General features: G+C 37.5%; 1 protein-coding gene across 2 annotated transcripts in view; it reads left to right on the top strand.

Annotated features, from left to right (window-relative positions):
• The window catches only part of LOC112983242 (intermembrane lipid transfer protein VPS13A), a 157,469-nt gene that overhangs the window by 44,233 nt on the left and 91,332 nt on the right, over window positions 1–21,904 (top strand). For both annotated transcript variants that reach the window (XM_064500301.1, XM_064500302.1), the window contains exons 23-37: window positions 935–1,073; window positions 2,815–2,899; window positions 4,992–5,164; window positions 6,616–6,772; window positions 7,133–7,212; window positions 7,402–7,461; window positions 7,541–7,694; window positions 12,254–12,370; window positions 12,453–12,556; window positions 12,966–13,133; window positions 13,747–14,054; window positions 14,793–14,940; window positions 15,892–16,042; window positions 16,995–17,119; window positions 18,061–18,230. In XM_064500301.1, the coding sequence (XP_064356371.1) occupies window positions 935–1,073; window positions 2,815–2,899; window positions 4,992–5,164; window positions 6,616–6,772; window positions 7,133–7,212; window positions 7,402–7,461; window positions 7,541–7,694; window positions 12,254–12,370; window positions 12,453–12,556; window positions 12,966–13,133; window positions 13,747–14,054; window positions 14,793–14,940; window positions 15,892–16,042; window positions 16,995–17,119; window positions 18,061–18,230 (2,139 nt within the window). The remainder of the gene's footprint in view (window positions 1–934; window positions 1,074–2,814; window positions 2,900–4,991; window positions 5,165–6,615; window positions 6,773–7,132; window positions 7,213–7,401; window positions 7,462–7,540; window positions 7,695–12,253; window positions 12,371–12,452; window positions 12,557–12,965; window positions 13,134–13,746; window positions 14,055–14,792; window positions 14,941–15,891; window positions 16,043–16,994; window positions 17,120–18,060; window positions 18,231–21,904) is intronic.

The raw sequence follows: 21,904 nt of genomic DNA, 5'->3' as shown, positions 1-21,904 counted from the left end.
AAGCAGGTAATTGAATGTTTTTATTTTCTTCATTCATTAATGTTGTCTGCCAGTTGAATTCCATGTGATGTTTGTTCAAAAGCAATACTGAATTTACCAGTACTTAATGCTGACTTTGTTTAGAAGGGGACTTCTCTATATTGTCACCTTAGAGAGAATAGTAATTTAAGTAACTTTCATTTATGAAAGACCAGTATGCAAGGGCTTTTAACCTGAACTTTCAAAATATCAAGTCATCTTTTCGTGTTTTCTTTCTCTTCACCGTGTGGTTTGCATCTGAATATCTGTCTTTCATTTCTGAGAACATGCTGGAGTTGCTCCTTATTGTTTCTGTCATTTCACATACAAGAGTGGTAGTATGATTTTTATGGCCTGTACAAGGGTGTGGGTTTTCTTTTGTTTTATTTCCTAATTGTGTCTATTTGGTTTATCCCATTTTCTGAAGGAGGTCTCTGGGAGTCTGTCATCTACTGACTGTTTTTTGAAGGTGTATGAATGCACTGGGTATCAGGATACCCAAAATTAAGGGCATCCTTCTGCATATTACATGTTATAGCTTCATTAAAAACTTCTGATTTGAAGGCTCCTATATCCTTCTTATTTGTAGCTTTGAGAATGGTGATATTTACAGAGAAACAAACGTAAGGAATGCTGATCTAAACTTGGCAAGAAGTTTTTGCGCAAATTTCTTGCTTGATTGAAGTACATAGCTCCTCTATGTCTCAGTCTCTGTCTACAAAGTGATAATTACTATCTGCAAGTTTAATAGTTAAGCAATTGTTTTGTGGGCAACAGAAGTTATGTATGTATATTACATGTAACAGTTTTGATTTGTAATTTTCTAACTAACAAGAGTAATATGCTTTTCAGAGGAAAATGAATGTGAAGTTTGAATGAAATTGTTCTGAAATAACATTGATTATTTACTTAACAGGTTCAAAATGTCTGGACAGCTGCCTTTACTTTCTATCCAAATATCAGACCAAAAGTTGACAAGCATCTTGGAACTAATTGACAGCATTCCGAAACCAGAAAGTACTCCTGCTACAGGTTCTCCCCCCAAAATATCTGAGGTAAGGTCCTTTCTATTTTTTTTTAATTATTTCAGTAATAACTATCAGAAGAATACTTTCACGACGAGCACTGCAGTTTTCAAAGGAGCAGAAGAAAATGGAGAGCAAGCCATCTTAGTATTTAGCCATCTTAAAAATTAGCATTTTTTTTGAAAATTCTAGCCAATTCTCTAAAGCTGTAGATGTTTTGTTTGTTTCGCTTTGGTGCTGGGGGATATATGCCTGTGACTTAATCCTTGTAGCTAAAATTCTTCTGAGCTTTGTTGCCATCGCATCACTTCTGAACCAAAAAGGATGAGAAATCTTTTCCAGAGAGCTCGGCATATAAATTTTGTCCTGGTGGTTCCTCTGCAATTGGAATAAGCGGAGGAATTGTTCTTGGGCTCTGAAAACAAAACGCTCTTCAGAATAGATCCTTCTAGATTTTTTGCATCCTGCAGTTTTTTATACTTTAGTGCAAGAGGACAATCTGCTTTACTGTGCAAGGCTCATCTGATATTTTTACTAATCTGGTACTGTGAGGTCAAGCCTTTTAGTTCTTCCCCCTTAACTTATTATGATGTAAAAGTCTTATAGATAAGGTGCTTCCACAGATTCAAGACTCATCAAGACTTAGGGTATCTATCATTCATAGATATGAATATGAGTATATAAATTAGGGTCAAACTATGTAGGCTGGAGACTGGGAAGAGAGACTGTTGAAATATGAAAAGCAAGATGAAAAATGGAGCCTTAGCCTATCGGAAGTCAGGTTCAAAGATGAATGTTACTCTGTTACCACAATTTTTAGATTTCTATAGGATATTGATAGTTATTAATCATCAACTAAAACTGGGCTTTGAAAATAGCAGGAACTGGAAAAAACCCACAACTACTATCATTTGTGCAAAGGCATTCAAAAAGAACAAGCATGCAGATGATGCACACCTCTTCCTTGCTTTAGTGTTCAGTGCAAGGTACACTTATGCTAAATATGCATACAGAGCATGCAGAGGACACTTTTACAAACTAAAACCACTGAGTCAGCTCTCTGAGGCTTGATGTGAAATCTGGCTTTGGTGAATGAACTTTTTAGTTGCCTGCACTAGAACAATTTCATTCTGTCAGATATAACATGGAGTGAAGATTCTTGTTTCCCTTTGTCCACTTAGTGGCAAGAGTGAAATTTCATACATTTTCAGTTGCATCTCTGGGCTGTAGACAAAGGCATCATTTGCCATCAAAGATTCTGCTAGAATCTGTTTCTCCAGATACATGGAGAAGTTTGGAGACGAGTCTGTCTGCTGCAATGTTTTCTGCACCAATTTTCCCTTACTTCCCACCAGGCCACTAGTGTCATCTGACTTTTACAGGAATTACTGTTCTCTGAAGTTGCCCCTTGCTAGTCCCATAAAGGACTCTGTCTAGGTTTTGTCCTTCCTGTATTTTCATGTGATGTGCTGTTTCTGTCACTGTCTTTTAATCTCTGGAGTTTGGTGTCTGAATCTTTACTCCATGCTTCCTGATGTATTCTCTCTAGTCCTGGATGAATGTGTAATACCTGATGCTTCTGCCAGATTTGAGACCCTGTTTCTGCTCATTCTTTTAATTTTAAAAATCATAAATGTTTAAATGTGATAATTTGCACTTAAAACAGGTCTAATTTCTTTGAGCTATAAAATTTCTAAGCAGTACCAAATGTGAAGGCAATAGTTGTGACCAGTGGATTTAACAAAACTGTTTATGGTATCTCCTGTTTCAGGCTGCAATATCCCCTGTGCTGTCAGCACCATATTTATCACAAAGTGCGCTTCCTGTTTTGGATTTTCATTCATTTGCTGAGTCAGGTAAAGCAATTCATTTTAAAGTCTGATTTAATAAATGGGTTAAGATACTAAGTTCACTGTATTCATTTGATTTTCCTGAAGTAAGTGACCATTTTTAGGCTACGTCTCAAATTCTTCAGGTTGAATAACTCTATATTCTATATATCTTCTTAAGATTTGCTCTTTACGAAATACTTGTGTATTTTCTCAGTGCAGCAAAATTTTATATGCTTGTTCTTTCTCTTCCTGAAGGCAAAGTAATAAACAAAACCATCTTACCACACAAATGTTTTATTTTTATTTGATTGTGTGTACGTTACTATGCATCTATATTAGAAAAAAGAAGGTCAAACAGCCTTATAGTTTGTGTTGATATGGAAAATGGTGAGATTTGTGATGGCTCCCATTTTATATGGGTCTTTAGTCTGCAACCATTCCCTACGTAGAAAAGCTTTATGAGGTTTTCAAGTTCTTTGTGTGTCAAAAGACTTTAGATTTTAATAGATCATATTCTTTACTATCCTTTAAGAATTCTGGATCTATGCTGTGTAGCTCCTTATGAAATAATGAATTGTATGAAGAACTAATACAGGGTATAGAAAAGTATATTTTTAATAGCCTGTTTTGCTGATATACAACACTGCTCTGAACTCGCTGAAGTTTTCTGAACCATGCTTTGAAAGTTCCTGTGAGCATTCCTTGTGCGTATTGACAAACATCCATGAATTAGTTAAATGGAAAGTTAAGTCTTAAGTTCAAGGTATAGTCAATGAAAAGAGGTGGGATATTCAGTGTGTTGATTCAGAACATCCAAAGTACTATATGTGTCATTTTTTGCCTGAATATATATTTGAACCTCTAGTGTTTTGTGGAGTTTGTTTTCCCCAGTTATTTTCTTGTGGTTAAGGATTCTCCCTCCTACTTAAGTGGATTTATTTGAATTACAATATATTGAAATGATGAATATGCTATAGAAATAGCTGTGTTATTCTAAACAAACAACATTTTGACTTCCACAGAATCAAACAGAAGATTAGCTATGGGGGAATTAGTCATTTTTAATTCTGTCTCCCTGTTCAAACAATTTAGCTGGACTCTTAGATTCCATTTAGTAGTAACACTTGAAAAATTATCAAATATATTAGTGTTATTTCAGTATCAAAAACCTTTGTCTTGCCGAAGCACAAAATCAACTGAAAAATGGAGAATACTTTTTCTACTACCTTGTTATAGATGTGGTTTGCAAACACTAGCAAAATTATCAGCAAAGCTAATCATTTTTGCTTTGATGCTATCACTTTAAATTCAATGCACATTCAGTATGTATACAAATATGTATCTGTGCATCTTCACCTATTTTGTGTATGAGTTCCTTTTAGTGTGCAAAGGTAGAGGTAAAGCATCTTTCATTTCTTAAAAATCAGGATGAGATGAGAGTGACTATTTGCTCTAATGTTCTATTTAATTTGAGAAAGTAATAACTAGACTTTGACTGAAACAGATGTATTTTTAAAATTCCAGTGTACATGCAGCTGTGTGATCACTTTAAATGACTCATTATTTTTATACCTACTCCCAATCTAAAACATGTTTTTAAGTCTTAGAATATACTTCCTAGTGTGATCCACTCACTTTTGTCAGAAGAATGATACCTGTTCCACAGATTCCTTTAACTTCACTGTTCATAGCGCTTTTTTTTTTTTTTTTTTTTTTTTTTTTTTTTTTTTTTTAAGTGAAGAAAATGAGCTGAAGAAACTGAGACAGAGGCTTCAGTATGAAGTCAGTAGCAATCAGTCTGGCAAAACAGATATTAAGCAAGATGAGCCCCAGTTTGTGCTGTCTTCTGCATAGCCAGTAATCAGGGAATGCTGGCGGAGGAGTTACCTGATGAGGACTGATTTGTGATGATGTGATAAGGGAGCTGTAGATGTGAAAAGTTGTGGAGGCAGGAACCGAGATAACTGTGGAAATAGACTTTATTGGTTGCTAATTATAAGCTAGGTACCTGCACTTTTAAATGTTTATAGATGGAGACATAAAAATTCTAGGCCATGTTACTGCAAAATTGGTTGTCTAAAATGCATATGTGATGTTGTTATGAATTAATATTTAGAATCAGAAGAAGAATTTTATGATGCTCTAAGCAGCCCTGTGGAAGATATGCCATTTTTTGAAGCCTCATGTGGTTCCCTCAAGCGAGCTAACAGTACAAGACGACAAAAATTACGTAAACAAGAATCTATGAAGAATATGACAGATTTCCAGCTAAGATTTGAAGTAGCTGAGGTAAATTTACAGTGGTGTGTGTTTTTTTTTTTTTTTTTTTTCCCCCTCCTCCAAGGTGCATCTTAATTGTAATTCTTTCCTGTTTGTTGTATTCTTGAATCCATCCATGCATCCCTGTTTCTTGCTGATATTCTTCTGTAGCGTTCAGAGGGGTTTTTTTTTGTTTTTTTGGGGGGGTGTTTTTTGGGGGGGTGTTTTTTGGGGGGGTGTTTTTTGGGGGGGGTTTTGGGGGGTTTTTTTTTGGTGTGTTTGGTTTTGTGTTTGGTTTTGTGTTTGGTTTAAGCCAGGATTGTGCTTCTGCATGCCTGTCAGCACTGAAATGCCTTTCCTTATCTGCTTTATTCCCTACTCAATTTATCATTGAATTGCCTTTACCTTGTGTTCATTCATTCGTTCTGTTATTCTCTACGTATTCATTTTCGTTTAAGATGTAGCTTTTGGCATCTTTTTTTCAAGATATTGCTGTGGTCAGTAGGACAGCTTCGTTAATGCTTCATCTCATACAAGCACTTCTCCCCCCTCAGTTTTTCTCAGCCTCTGTGGCATGTTCACCATAAATTGTTTTATGTTTCAGACTTGAAAAAAAGAGTATTTTGCCCAAAGGCCAATAACTGTTTCCAGCTGTATCAGTTGGTCTGCTTCATTCTGTCACTAGACGTTCATGGCTACGACAAAGTTATTGCTGCTATTCACTATAAGTAATGAGTTAACCTTTTACAAATTCTGTTTTAGGGTAGCGACTTATGGAAAGGATTCAAAACATCATAACTAGCTTACAGCATATCTTACTATACACTACACTGGTATATAAATCTGAAAACTTATTATTTTTTGTGGCCTGATGAGGTCCTTTTGGCGTTCTTTAAAACATACAATTCCTTTTTTTAAGAGCTGCTAGTTGAAGAATAGGTGCTATGTTTGTACAAGCTTCCAGTAGAGAAGAATGTCATTTTAAAATCTATAAGAAAAAAGATTTTAGTAAGAATCACATACCTTTCCATTTGTTGGCTTCATAGTTTAAAATGACTTGGGGGGTGTGGTTTTTGTTTTCCCTATTTGTAGAGTAGTAGTGCACTATATGGAAAAGTAGATTACATATCTTTGTTTTCCTTTGGTTATGAAAGACAGATGATAACAGTGGAACCTAGGACAGCTCAGCCAGGTATTTATTGAACATCTTTGTCATGTATAAATGAAAATTCAGGAACTCTTGTCTATTGATGTTCAACTTAGAAATCAGTTATTGGCAGTCTGAAGAAATTCCAGTAAAAATAGTAAAGTATGCTTTCGATTTTGTTTCTTGAGCTGAATTTTTTTTCAGGGCATTTGCTGTATAATGTTTCATGATCAATATTAACATTAACTGGTAAAATGCGTGTAAATATCTGTCTTTATAAAAGCTAATAGGGTAATCCTATGCCTTATATATTTTCGTTTTTCGTTTTTTTTAGGTCTTAATTAAATTGTGTCGTCTTACTGATAATATTGAGACACCCGTGCTGCAGCTTGAAGTTGTAGGGTTAGGCACTGAACTCAAATTAAGAACGTTTGACATGACTGCAAATGCTTTCCTTCGTGAAGTTTGCCTACTGTGCCCAGAATATATGGGTAAGCATTTATATCTTGATCAAAAAGTGATTCACAAAAAATTAGCACTGTGACTTTGTCTTCAGAAAGCCTGTTGGGCTTTCTTTTGTTGACTGAGGAAGACTCCCTTCCTAAATTAAATGAGAGGGGAAACAGAAAAGTAATTTTGGAGCTCCTTCTCTTACTAGTGCTTTAATAACTTTGTTCCAGTGCTGATGATGATAGTAGAGACATCTAACCATTTTAGGTCTACATAAGAGGGTTGTTTTTGTTTTTAAATAGCTAGTATTCTGGTTCATAGTCTATCTTTCAAAAAAAAATTATTTAAAAAGTTTGTTTATGTATATATATGTATATATATGTATGTTTTTTTTAATTTAGATGATAATGACAAACCAGTTTATATTGTTACTACTTTGGATAATGTAGAGGATGATCTTCTCACTCTGGAATACATAAAGGTAAGGAAACAGCAAACTTTCCTTTTGAATTGTAAGCCAGTAGTAAACCACCTTGTTTAGATATGTGTCTGATTCGTAAATAGACTAACTTTTATATCATAAGTTGTAGCAGTTTTGAAGTAAGTTTTCTCTGTGAAATTTTCAAACCTCTCCTGTTTTTCTTGTTTGTATGTATGTTTGGTGGAATAGGCTGATGTTAATGGACCAGAGCTGAAAACTGCCTATCAGAATGTTCTACAGAAAATAAAGGTATGACATATTTTTAAACATATTTTTCTCTTTTAGGGGGGACAGAAATATGTTGTATAAAACTAATTTGTTCTTTCAGGTGAATTTTTCTTCTCTTGATGTTCATTTGCATACTGAAACTCTCCTAAATGCCATGACTTATCTGAACAGTCTCCTACCGAAACAAGAAACTAAAGTTGCAGAAGAACCAGTCCAGGAAAAAGTAGAGGAGAAGGATGTTCTTAAGAAATTAAGTAAGTTTATTTACTTTTTTTTCCACTCTCTGTGGGTGGGTGTTGTTCTTTATTTTTTTATTTTATTTTATTTTATTTTATTTTATTTTATTTTATTTTATTTTATTTTATTTTATTTTATTTTATTTTATTTTATTTTATTTTATTTTATTTTATTTTATTTTATTTTATTTTATTTTATTTTATTTTATTTTATTTTATTTTATTTTATTTTATTTGATCCTCTCTTCATTTACGCAAGGAAGAGAACAGACGTTATTTTCTATTTTCAAAAGCCTGTCAGTGAGTTTTGAAATGAGAAATTTTGTTTAAGGTACAATTACTTAAGCACTTTACAGCCTTTTGTAATTTCAGTGGTGCTAAGCATGTGATAATATTAGCTATCAGAGTTTTATGGAGTAGCAGAGTATACTGTTATTCCCTGGCTGGAGGTGTGTAGGGAAAGAATAACCATAGAGTCAATGAGCCAAGGGTAGATGTTGCAGCTGTTGACAGTTTCTGAGGTAGAAATTCTAAGCATGTTTTTCAAAGACTTTTTCAAATTCCCTTAGTTATGATAATCTTTCTTGAATGGTACATTATATTGTTCTCCCATATAACAATGTTTTTGCATTACTGTATTTATGAAAAAAAGATTCTTATTATAAGTAAGGAAATTAAAAAAAAAAAAAACTTTCTGTGATAAAAGTCTATTGAATATATGGCAGTTATGTCTTTTCAAATAATAGCATAATTACTGTTTTTCTCCAAATCTTCAGTGGAATGATCTTGTACACAGTTTTCCTTCTCTTCATCAAAATATTTGTGTTGGCTTAGGTTTGCAGCCTGCATATGTGTATCTTTAGCAATTTATTAATGTGTATACATTAGCTGTAGACATTCGTGTGAAATAGGCCCTACTGCATTTCATAGGCTCCAGGACAGTTTTCTACTCATTTGCTGAATGGACAAATTCTGATTGGTGCCAGTTTTTATAGGCATAATTTGTTGTAGCTGCCACTTTGGGTTTTCAGATTGGTGTATGAGAGTTTACATTTAGCTTGTAGTGTAATAGGCAGTCTTTGAATGGTGGAAGTTGGTTTGAGCATTTTCAGTCTTTTGTCATAAGATGCTGATAATAGCATTCATTAATATCAATTACTGTGGTCTTAGGGGCAAATAGGTAGCATGTGACTTCCTGCAATTTGAGAGAGCTGCTGAGCCTCCACATGTTTGTCAGCTCAGAAGAGCTCTGTAGATAACTCTCTTCTATGTATAAATTTTAGGGCTCCCAGCTTTCTTTGGCCTGCAAAAGTGTTAGCACTGTTGCATCCTGAAAAGGTATGCAGGCCAGTCAGTTATCTGGTAACATCAGTCTCAAGGACTTATGTTACCATAATAAGGTCAGTGAATCTCATCTCTTTCTGTGTTCCAGTTTGCTGATACATTGGTCAAGGCATACCTTTGCCAAGCCTAAAGCAAAAGATAGATTATCTGTCTCTTCAGCAATAATTGTGACTTATTTTTTTTTCCTCACTATTTGAGGCACTGAGCATATGTAAAACATTGCCTGTTTGTTTTTTGAGATGAACTGAGACATTTGATTGCCAACAGTTTTGTTACCTTGCATCCAAGGAACATCCATCTCTTGTGAGCAACGTTCTTGTTGTGCAGCTTTATCCTTCTCTGACCAAGAATTTAGTGAGGTCCGATTTGTTGATAATGCTATGTAAAAACAAACAACACCTCCGTTGTTTGAGCTTGTGCCTGGGAACTAACTTGTTCAAATGAATGCTCACATTAAATCCTCAACAGTATGTCAATGACGTTCCTTTCTGCTGTGGGTAGGACTTCTCTGAGATTGTTACAATTGTTCCTGTCTGTTAATCTGAAAACACTTACATTTCTGCTAGTCATTAAAAAATAAATATGGCAGAAGATCATTCTCAAGATGATTCTAGTTTTTACACTTGCTCCGTGTTAGTGATTTCAGTAGTCCCATCATCTGCCTGACCTAACTGACCTGCTGGTACACTGGTGAGATCTTTCTGAGGCTGTCTGCATTCATTGACTTTAGTTCTTACCAAGCATTTTGAGTTAAGCTTCAGTACTCGTTTGTTATCTTTAAACCTCAGGTATCACATTCGCAATGGTGAGATTTTCGAGAATGTGATTTTGTGCAGCCTCCACAAAGAAATGTTTGGTAAAACACAACTGTGTTTGTAACTCTAGTGCATACTTATATACAGTGATTAATTTTGTGTCACTGGGGGTGGATGTTTTTGTTATGGGAGCCTGGTGGGTTAGTAATCTAATTATGTTAGCTTTTTTGAAGAAAAGTTTGAGGCATAGGTAGTACTTGCATTGGAAAAAAAGATAGACAAGTTTTTAGGTGCGCAGCTCTTCTTGGACACTGAGACAAATTGTTTCCCATATGTACTTGAATTTAAATGAGTTATGTTAACTGTTTAACCCTTGTGAAAGAAAAGGTAGTTGTTATCTTTGGAGCGAATTAGGTTATTAGCTAAAGGAGAGAAAATAAGGTTTGCAACCTTTATTTTTGGAGAGGACAGGCCTCCCCAACAGGCCTTAGGAACGCTGAGAGTTCAGTTGGGGTGGGACGCGGGAAAAATGATAACGTGACACTTAGCCCCTGTCTTTCTGCTGACCGTTTTTATTGTTCCATGGAATTAAGAAGTTTAATTCCTCGGTTCGTCCTTTGAAGGTGTTTTGTAGGTTTCCATTGAATAATAGGCCTAAGAGATAAGAGATGAAATAACTGTTTTGTGAAAAAAATACTCTTCCACTCATGTGTGATTAAGTGTATTAATTTTTAAGTATATTAACTTTTTCTATGCAAGATTGTTCCAACTCGTGGTGGTGGTTTGATTTCACTGGTACAGGGACATGCTTGGACACCAGCTGAAATACCATTTGTGTACTGGGAGGTACATGTGTAGGATGGTGAACTTAACGAATTCTGTTCTGTGGCTTACTGAATTGTGAACAGAATATTGAATGCGCTCTGCCTTTGGACTGTTCTGTTATGTAAGCAAACACTGGAGTGTTTGTTGGTAGCTGATGCAGTCCTTGGAGGGAAAGGATGAAATCAGTTTCTTATTTATTAATACATGACAATTTCCATGCTATTCATAGTTTAGGTAATAAGCATTATGCAGCTGAAAAGCTTTGTAATGAATGGCAACAAAATATGCTTTCATAGATAATGTTTTGCCCTGCCTCCCAAGTATAACTGTACAAACCAAACTTTGACTGAGGATAGTTATTGGCTAATTTACCTTGGCTGGGGAGTTTGTCTCCTATTAACATACAAAAAAACCCATGCAACTGGAGTTGATATATTTATGGAACCACAGTTTGATTCTGAGGACTGAGAAAGCCTTACTCACACATGATATTTAGATATATCTTGTCTGAAAACCTATGCTGTGAAAAACTGTTTTGACTGTTTATTATGTTTAGTTCAACTACTTTCAGCTTTGCTTGTAAGTTATGTGTAAGAACTTACCCAGTCAAAAAGTCCCTGAATACAGGATATGTTATTTCCCTTTGTCTTTTGAATTAATATGTAGCGTTACTTCAAGTTTGACTTCTGGAAAAAATGGATTATGTTATTGATTGAATGTCTTATCAGTTGGCTTCTGTATTTAGCATCGTAACTGCAGCTAGTTTTGTCGGGGGTCAGTCATCTCCATTGAAAATGAACAGAGATTATTTTTGTTAACAATGAAATACAGTATTATATTCCCATTCAGTTTTGGAAACAAGTGAAAATGGAGTGCAGATGTGGACGGTTCTCTTAGGAAAGGCACTAGATGTATGCTTGTATTTTCTGTAGGTCTTATGGTTGTCCATACACATTTTGAAGGATGTCCACTGTCTTTTTTTCTTCAATGTCTAGTTCTGTTAATGGTTTTTCCATGTTTAAAACTTGGATTTAGAAAATGTAGGTTTTGTAGGTTAAAAAAAAAAAAAAAAAAAAAAAAGTTACCTGCATTTTATTAAGACAGCCATTTGTAGCAAATGGTGATCAGTAGCTCAGGTAGAGTGTTGATAATGTAGCTATAATGTTTCCATTATTTGAGATAAACTGCCTAGTCCTGAATACACTGTGTCTAGTTTTGCATTGTGCCATGTAGATGCATATTAACTGTGGTTCTTGCAGTTAATAAAGTACTAGTGTATAATACCACAGTTAGTGAAGCACATGAGGGCTTTGATGTGTATATAATGAATTTGTTCTTGTCCTACCTGCTAGTATGAATGTTGTACATTATGCCAACACGTTAGGCTTGTCACAAACTAGGCTTGAGAGTAGGGTTACTAAAACATTACCATCTTTTTCTCCTCCTTGGAGAACTCCACTTTTTATACTTTTCTAGTCCAAATCCTTTTCTATAGCTTGTGTTTAACTATCTCTTTACTTAAAGTAAAATAATAATAATTTAAAAAGTCTCAAAGCCATACCTACAAGTTTTTAACTGATAACAGTAGTTTCAAATTAATTATTCTCGGCATTAGTACATAAGAGACAATACTAGTATTCGTATTTCCCACAGCATCCAAAAAATCGAAGTATGAAGATGTTATTGACCTCAATATCTGTGCAGATTTATCCTGCCTACGTGTCTTTATTAGAGAAAAACACCATAGAATATCTGAAATTCACATTGAAGGTAAGAACAACATTTTCATCACAAAGACACAAAACTTCAAAACCAGAATAGTTTCTGAATTTTGTATGTAATTTTTCTTAAGGTCTGGATAGCCAGGTGATCATGAAAAAAGCATCGACAGAAGTGAATGCAAAATTAAAGAACATCATTATTGTGAATTCTGATGAGATGGCATTGTATAAGAAGGTATTATACATTTTCCTGTCATTGGTGTGGAGATGCTAAATTGAACTTAGTTTGTGAAATCACTCAGCTGTGATTTCTACATTGCTTTATATGTTTGCTGAGAACATTCTTTTCTACAGGCAGAATGATATTCCCTCTGCCCCCAGAAAACCAATGACTGTTGGGCAAAATTTGATTTTGTGCACCTGTGATGCCTGGCTGCTCATTATGGCTCCTGATTTCATTGACTTTAATGGGCATTATTCAAGCTGGGATTCTAGCCAAATGTTTTCAGCTTGTCCAAAGATACTTTTTTAAGATCAAGGCAGTTAACGTTTAAGGCACTTTCAATTTATGTACTACATTTTGTTTTGGTATTCTTTCTCTTTAGCATACCTTTTTACATTAGAGATACTCCTTTCTTTCTAAGGCTCTTTACATCACAGGAAAAGAAGTCTTCAACTTTAGGATGATATCTTATGTGAATGCTACAGATGGTATTGCATATACAAATATGGATGTTGTTGACAGTCATATTTACCTAACTGTTGGGTGCATTCAAGTAGTTTTTGTCAACAAGTTTGTTTCCTCTATTTTGGTAAGTTAAATTTTCCACATGTTGTCTCTTAGAATACAGATAGCTGTCCTAAGATAGAAATGGCAAAAAAACATGTGTGGGATGATGCCTATTTGTAAGAACTCTTTTATGTATTCTTGTAAAAGCTAATTACCTTTCTTTTACATATATTTGTTGTTGTGGAATGGATGGCTAAGCATACAATTGTGTTTTTTCTTTATTTGTTTTAAGAATTTGTGACAACTGTTACACATGCACTCAGTTCCATGTTTATAATACTGGAATATAAGTATTAAACCATGAAAATCAATGCCTTTTGCATAAATTCTGCCAAGGAAACCTGTCTTTTACTCACCAACTGAATAAGTAAAACATAATTCATACAAGTCATTTTACAAGGTCATTGCTGTTATAGCATCTGATTTGCTAAATATTCAGTATAGCAATTCATTTTTATATAGGCATACTTTATCACATGTTGGGGGGAGATTATCCTATTAAAGCATATCAGAAAAAGGAAGTAGCGTATAATATTATCCTAAGATAGTTTGCTATTTAAAATTTATTATGATTCATAGTGGTTTTGAAATAATATAATTCTTAATATAACTAACAAGATCTGTATTTTTTCTAGGCTTTTATAAATAACTTTCAAGCTGCCAAAGAAGCAGTTACTGAGGCAACTGTTCAAGCAGCAGAGAAAGCAGCTACAGGTGTAAAAGAACTGGCAGAGCGTAGTTCCCGATTGTCACTAGATATCAATATTAAAGCACCAGTTGTGATAGTTCCACAGTCAGCGATGTCTGCAAATGTCCTGGTGGCTGATCTTGGTCTAATCACTGTAAAGAACCAATTCATTATTGCTAAAACGAAAACACGATATACTCTCCCGCCTGTTATTGACTCTATGACAGTGAAATTGAGTGAACTAAAGTTATACAGGTAGTATACTGCTTAAGATATTTTTTTAAATTCATGTAATTCTTATAGGATGCTTCAGTTGGAAAGTTTTGAGAAGTTCTTTTTTTGAAAGAATTAATGGTTGGTTGTTGCATGGTATACGTTAAAGTATACTATTATTTTTAAATATAACAGCAAATTGAGAAAGATTTTGTAAAAGCAATTGAAGCTTATGGTTTAGGAGAAATAGCCATTTATACATCTCTGTTAATTGAAGGAAATGTCTGCTTAGAGAATATCATTTAAAGTAACAGACTCGTGCATCATTCACTGCTTTGGGACAGGATGCATGGGTATTTTGATGAGTTTTACAAGGTGTCCATAGCAGGAAAGTAGTCATGTCAGACAGCTGTAAAGAAGCGATTGAAAATGGGCCTTGGTGCAGGGGATGAAGAGTCAGGGGGGTGGGGGTTCTCAAACACAGCTGAAGGATGCAGAAGGGAGAAGGAACTGCTAAACAGTGGATAGCAGCTCAGAGGTTTTCAGAACTTGTAGGAAATTAGTATGTTGCCCACCTGGGATGTGCCTAATACCTCTCCATGCCAAGTTGGCGGTGTAAGGTGTCAGCTAGAGACAGTAGGACTAGGGCACTCAAGTATGCAGACCATTTTACAGCACTATTCAAAAGGGTGAGGCAAAGACAGAAATGTGCTTGTATTTGTTCTCTCCAGAATGTGAGTGAAGTATGTCAAGTTGAGAGGATTTTGTTTCTGTTCACAGATCATACTATGAGAGTGGTTCATTGCAAAGTGAAGTACAGCTGCTGCAGCCACTAAATCTGGAAGTTAGTGTTGAACGAAATTTAGCTGCTGCATGGTATAGTGAAGTTCCCGATATTGAAATATCTGGACGACTCAAGCCTATGAATGTAAGCACTCATTTCTGAAGAGAGCTCTTAAAACAGCTGTGGGAGATGGCTTCATTTTTTTGTCTCAGAAAGCCCAAGCTCCTTATTTAGGTTGTTATTTAGGTTATTATTTGACTCGAAGACTTACAGGTTGAGTGGATTTTGTTGTTTTGTAGTGCAGGGAAAAAATAAGCAAATAGCTTTTTCTTCTAATCTAAGCTCTGGATTTGATTTGTGATACTGCAGGCAGACATTGTGCTACATGTTACTGTTTCAGGTTAGAAAAGAGTGTGCTCTTACAGCCTAACTTTTATTGGCCTGTCAGTATCTTTCAAGGATGGATTGGAAAATATTGGGTTGTTTTTGTTTCTTTTTTTAAAGACTTGATCATGTGCTGAATTCACATCCGTGGAAAGCTTGAGTAACGGTCAGTGCATGTTTGTTTAAATTTAACTTTGGGAAATGTGAAGCATACCAATTGTATGAAAGAAGTGGCTTGCAAAATTCAGAAATGGAGCTGGTAAACCCACTAGGTAAAGTACCTAGTGACAAAATCCACATGACCTTATTTTGAGCAGCTATAGGTCAAACAATAAGTATGCTTTCTAACAATCAAGTTCTAAATCGTAACTTTGCAGCTTTGCCCTGAAAGATTGCAGATACAAAATAAAATAATGTGTGAACAACTTCTAATTTATAGAAGGTTAAGGTTTAGGGAATTACGTGGATGAGAAAAAATTTACTTGGTTCTTCAGTCTCCTAAGGAGAGACTCAGATTAGATAAATTCATTGTTTTGTTAAATATGTGTTTTGAGGTATAAGTATACATACTTTTTGCTCTCTGGCAAAATTGGTTCAGAACAGTTTAGGCTGTTTTTAACTTGTTAATTCAGGATACCTCGGGTTTTAGTCACCAAACGTTTTATGAACTGAGATGTTCTGAGTTTAATAGTATGTTTTGTTTTCTTCAAGTTGATCCTCAGTCAGGAAGACATAACCACAATACTGAGGACACTAAATGAAAATATAGGCGGAGGCTCTGGTGCACCACCACCTTTACCAGAACCAAAAGATACAAATAGCCATTGTAGTGATGCACGTAGTACTTCACAGCACTCTGCAGGTATGTTGTCTAAAATCAAGCACAGTCCAACTTTTTTAGGTATTACTTTAAATTTATTATTTCTGTTGGAATTATCTTTATAAAAGGGTGCCTGCTTTAGTTGCTTTTAAAAGCATGCCTCAGGAAACAGCGCCAGTGTAACAGAGATATACTCAACAATAATGATAATGAATTGGAGGAACTGTAAGTAACTGGCCTGCGGTAGTAAATGTTGTAGCATGGTGCGTTTTACTTTAAGGACTGTCTTATCCTACTGGCAACGATGCAATTTGCATCTAGAAGTCTGCTAGTTGGGTTTTGTAATGCTCAACTTTGAAAAATTATGTTCATTTTATTATGAATCTTCACAGGATTCTTTCTGTAAGTGTGTGTACATGGGTATGAGAAGACTATAAAATAATTTGCTTGATTTGAAAATCATTTCCTGTAATTTTTTTGTATTTTTTTTTCCTGTGTATGCTGGTTCTGTTGATATCTATGTTTTAGAAGTGTTTATCTTGTCAGAATTATGGAATCACAAAAAGTTGTTCCTATTGAGTAGGCATCATTGCCCAAAAACTGTTCAGCGTGCACTTAAAAATTAAAAAGAAGAAAAGACTCTTTTGTTGAACTCTACATTTAAAAGTGAAAAATAACAAATATGTGACAAGATGAAACAAATGAGGATAAAAGTAAACTTGTATTCATTGTAATTCTTATACACAATACTGTATAATATTACTGCAAAGTGTGCATTTATTTCTTAAAGGTGGCAAAATTGCGCAGTGTGATTTCACCAAAAATTATTAATGGGAGCATAATAAACCAAAAACATTAAAATGCAGATGGATATATATGTGGAACAGAGGGGAGGCTGTCATCTCCCTGACAGTCATTAGCAAGAATGTATATTTTTTTCATGTTTGCTGTCAGCTAATTTTCTTTAATATGAATGTCTTCTAATTTCTGAAAGGTGTGACTGTTGTGACATCAGCTGTGGTGGAATTGCATTCACCTGTTAAAATTAAAACAACGCTAAAACTGAATTTCAGATTTGACTCTCTGACTTTGGTACTGTATAGTCCAAATTCAAAACAGGTAAATAAAATTTTGATTACAAAGAGAAAGAAACAGCTTTGAGGTTGCTTAGAGTACTGGAAATTCTGGACAGGAATATTTTCATTCTGAGAACGTGGTTTATGAATGCAGAAAGTGATTTCTAGCAGTAGTAACAAACATTATTAATGATGAAGGATTACTTTTAATCAAATCACCTGGCACGAGGAAATTGGATGAAATAGCATAAGCAATGGTAGCACATAATCTCTGGCATCTTCTGTGACTTGACTAAAAATTTATAGTGGACTTATTTTAGGATAAAATACAGTTTTTGAAAAAATAGAGGGATGCAAGGTTTTTTTTAGTTATACATGCATATATACATAAAATGTGTCTATAAATAAATTGTGGAGATTTAAAATTCATATTACAATGGATTACGATTACAATGGATTAGTGTTGGTCCATTTTTACTGTTCTTATTGATTTAAACTTGCAAAACTTTTCAGTAAAATTTTTACTAAAAGTTCAGTGGCATTTTACTGTAAATTTGTGGTCCTTCATTTCAGGTTTTGAAGAATTTTCCAGTAGTTGGTTGAACACTATGTGGTGTTATCAGATACAACTTAGTTCTCACAACACTTCATATTTTTACATATACTGTATATTTTCAAACTTAAAACAGCAAACAAACTAGAATTGCATATAACAATTCTACCTTTTTTTAAAAACACTGCCTCCCTCTCACTAGTGTAAGCTTCCTATAGCAAGCTGGTGGAAAGGTAAAGCTTTGCATTTATGGAGCTTTCTCTGTATATGCTATAGATTTTTAGGAAAACTGGCATGTTTTGAATTACCAGTGGGTTAGTTTAATATGTTGCTATTATAAACTTTACCAGTTAGAATGTGATCACACTTTTGTGTCATACCTATTATCCATAAACAAATCTACAAAAATATTTTCATTTCAATTTAAACAGGCTGCAGTTATGGATCAAAGAGATGATCTTTTGAAGCTTGCAGAATTTAAATTAGTTTTGATGTCAGCTGCTGTCAAAATGTTATCGGATGGTTCAATGAATGCTTCAGTCAAGTTAGCAAACTGTACATTAGATGATAAAAGACAGTCAATCCAGAAGGCTACACTGAGGTCTGTGTTTTGACAAAAATATTAAACTATTGCTTATTGGAGTTTGCAAAAGAGTTGAAAGTATTTCTTTTCTAATATTTTGTGGAAACTGTAATTTTTTGGTGCAAGTTGTTCATAAAGTATATGTTGCTGTATTTCTGTATACATGAACAAGCTATTTTTGTCTTACTTGCATTTTATTGCAGGTGCTGTTTGTTGCAGACCAATATAAGTGCTGCATTCAATCTTTCAAATTGAAATACATAAAAGCATATGGAAACAGATTTCACTTTGAGCTATGTTAATGCACTGGGGCAGTAAGACTAGGATTTTTATTTTTTTTGGTGAAGAGTAACAAACTGTTCAGTAACATGGAACACTGACAACGTGGTATGGTGCTATATGTAAGCAAGGAGTTACAATGGTTTGAGTGCAGTTTGACTCATGAAAATATGAACAGTTTTAATTAGAGGGGAAAAGTAATAGTTATGTAACTTTGAATATCTCAAAGATACTTTGCAGGAGGACATCCAATTCTAACACTGCTGATATCCTTCTGCCTCATGCAGTTGAAAAATTTGGAGGGTTCTCTCTCTCTGTCGGTCTCTCTCTCTCTCTCTGTCGGTCTCTCTCTCTCTCTCTGTCGGTCTCTCTCTCTCTCTCTGTCGGTCTCTCTCTCTCTCTCTGTCGGTCTCTCTCTCTCTCTCTGTCGGTCTCTCTCTCTCTCTCTGTCGGTCTCTCTCTCTCTCTCTGTCGGTCTCTCTCTCTCTCTCTGTCGGTCTCTCTCTCTCTCTCTGTCGGTCTCTCTCTCTCTCTCTCTGTCGGTCTCTCTCTCTCTCTCTCTGTCGGTCTCTCTCTCTCTCTCTGTCGGTCTCTCTCTCTCTCTCTGTCGGTCTCTCTCTCTCTCTGTCGGGGTCTCTCTCTCTCTGTCGGTCTCTCTCTCTCTCTCTGTCGGTCTCTCTCTCTCTCTCTGTCGGTCTCTCTCTCTCTCTGTCGGTCTCTCTCTCTCTCTCTCTGTCGGTCTCTCTCTCTCTCTCTCTGTCGGTCTCTCTCTCTCTCTCTCTGTCGGTCTCTCTCTCTCTCTCTCTGTCGGTCTCTCTCTCTCTCTCTCTGTCGGTCTCTCTCTCTCTCTGTCGGTCTCTCTCTCTCTCTCTCTGTCGGTCTCTCTCTCTCTCTCTCTGTCGGTCTCTCTCTCTCTCTCTCTGTCGGTCTCTCTCTCTCTCTCTCTGTCGGTCTCTCTCTCTCTCTCTCTGTCGGTCTCTCTCTCTCTCTCTGTCGGTCTCTCTCTCTCTCTCTGTCGGTCTCTCTCTCTCTCTCTGTCGGGGTCTCTCCTCTCTCTGTCGGGGTCTCTCTCTCTCTCTGTCGGTCTCTCTCTCTCTCTGTCGGTCTCTCTCTCTCTCTCTCTGTCGGTCTCTCTCTCTCTCTCTCTGTCGGTCTCTCTCTCTCTCTCTCTGTCGGGGTCTCTCTGTCGGGGTCTCTCTGTCGGGGTCTCTCTGTCGGGTCTCTCTGTCTCTCTCTGTCGGTCTCTCTCTCTCTCTCTGTCGGTCTCTCTCTCTCTCTCTGTCGGTCTCTCTCTCTCTCTCTGTCGGTCTCTCTCTCTCTCTCTGTCGGTCTCTCTCTCTCTCTCTGTCGCTCTCTCTGTCTGGGTCTCTCTCTCTCTGTCTCTCTCTCTCTGTCTGTCTCTCTCTCTCTCTGTCGGTCTCTCTCTCTCTGTCGGTCTCTCTCTCTCTCTGTCGGTCTCTCTCTCTCTCTGTCGGGGTCTCTCTCTCTCTCTGTCGGGGTCTCTCTCTCTCTCTGTCGGGGTCTCTCTCTCTCTCTGTCGGGGTCTCTCTCTCTCTCTGTCGGGGTCTCTCTCTCTCTCTGTCGGTGTCTCTCTCTCTCTCTGTCGGTGTCTCTCTCTCTCTCTGTCGGTGTCTCTCTCTCTCTCTCTGTCGGTGTCTCTCTCTCTCTCTCTGTCGGTGTCTCTCTCTCTCTCTCTGTCGGTCTCTCTCTCTCTCTCTCTGTCGGTCTCTCTCTCTCTCTCTCTGTCGGTCTCTCTCTCTCTCTCTCTGTCGGTCTCTCTCTCTCTCTCTCTGTCGGTCTCTCTCTGTCGGTCTCTCTCTGTCGGTCTCTCTCTGTCGGTCTCTCTCTGTCGGTCTCTCTCTGTCGGTCTCTCTCTGTCGGTCTCTCTCTGTCGGGGTCTCTCTGTCGGGGTCTCTCTGTCGGGGTCTCTCTGTCGGGGTCTCTCTGTCGGGGTCTCTCTCTCTCTGTCGGTCTCTCTCTGTCGGTCTCTCTCTCTCTCTCTGTCGGTCTCTCTCTGTCGGTCTCTCTCTCTCTGTGTCTCTCTCTCTCTCTCTCGGTCTCTCTCTCTCTCTGTCGGTCTCTCTCTCTCTCTCTGTCGGTCTCTCTCTCTCTCTGTCGTCTCTCTCTCTCTGTCGGTCTCTCTCTCTCTCTGTCGGTCTCTCTCTCTCTGTCGGTCTCTCTCTCTCTGTCGGTCTCTCTCTCTCTCTGTCGGTCTCTCTCTCTCTCTGTCGGTCTCTCTCTCTCTGTCGGTCTCCTCTCTCTCTGTCGGTCGGTCTCTCTCTCTGTCGGTCTCTCTCTCCTCTGTCGGTCTCTCTCTCTCTCTGTCGGTCTCTCTCTCTCTCTCTGTCGGTCTCTCTCTCTCTCTGTCGGTCTCTCTCTCTCTCTCTGTCGGTCTCTCTCTCTCTCTGTCGGTCTCTCTGTCGGTCTCTCTCTGTCGGTCTCTCTCTCTCTCTGTCGGTCTCTCTCTGTCGGTTTCTCTCTGTCGGTCTCTCTCTGTCTGGTCTCTCTCTGTCGGTCTCTCTCTGTCGGTTCTCTCTGTCGGTCTCTCTCTGTCGGTCTCTCTCTCTCTCTCTGTCGGTCTCTCTCTCTGTCGGTCTCTCTCTCTCTCTGTCGGTCTCTCTCTCTCTCTGTCGGTCTCTCTCTCTCTCTGTCGGTCTCTCTCTCTCTCTCTGTCGGTCTCTCTCTCTCTGTCGGTCTCTCTCTCTCTCTGTCGGTCTCTCTCTCTCTCTGTCGGTCTCTCTCTCTCTCTGTCGGTCTCTCTCTCTCTCTGTCGGTCTCTCTCTCTCTCTCTGTCGGTCTCTCTCTCTCTCTCGTCGGTCTCTCTCTCTCTCTCTGTCGGTCTCTCTCTCTCTCTGTCGGTCTCTCTCTCTCTCTCTGTCGGTCTCTCTCTCTCTCTGTCGGTCTCTCTCTCTCTGTCTGGTCTCTCTCTCTCTCTGTCGGTCTCTCTCTCTCTCTGTCGGTCTCTCTCTCTCTCCTGTCGGTCTCTCTCTCTCTCTGTCGGTCTCTCTCTCTCTCTGTCGGTCCTCTCTCTCTCTGTCGGTCTCTCTCTCTCTCTGTCGGTCTCTCTCTCTCTCTGTCGGTCTCTCTCTCTCTCTGTCGGTCTCTCTCTCTCTCTGTCGGTCTCTCTCTCTCTGTCGGTCTCTCTCTCTCTCTGTCGGTCTCTCTCTCTCTCTGTCGGTCTCTCTCTCTCTCTCTGTCGGTCTCTCTCTCTCTCTCTCTGTCGGTCTCTCTCTCTCTGTCTGTCTCTCTCTCTCTCTCTGTCGGTCTCTCCTCTCTCATGTCGGTCTCTCTCTGTCGGTCTCTCTCTCTCTTCGGTCTCTCTCTCTCTCCTCTCTCTCTCTCTGTCGTCCTATCTCCTCTCTCTTGTCGGGTTCTCTCGCTCTCTCTCTGTCTTATTTAATCGGTCACTCTCT

The sequence above is a fragment of the Dromaius novaehollandiae genome, chromosome W (genome assembly GCF_036370855.1).
Source record: "Dromaius novaehollandiae isolate bDroNov1 chromosome W, bDroNov1.hap1, whole genome shotgun sequence".
NCBI lineage: Eukaryota > Metazoa > Chordata > Aves > Casuariiformes > Dromaiidae > Dromaius > Dromaius novaehollandiae.
Note: the sequence above shows the minus strand (reverse complement) of the source record. Positions and strands in the feature narration are given on the sequence as shown.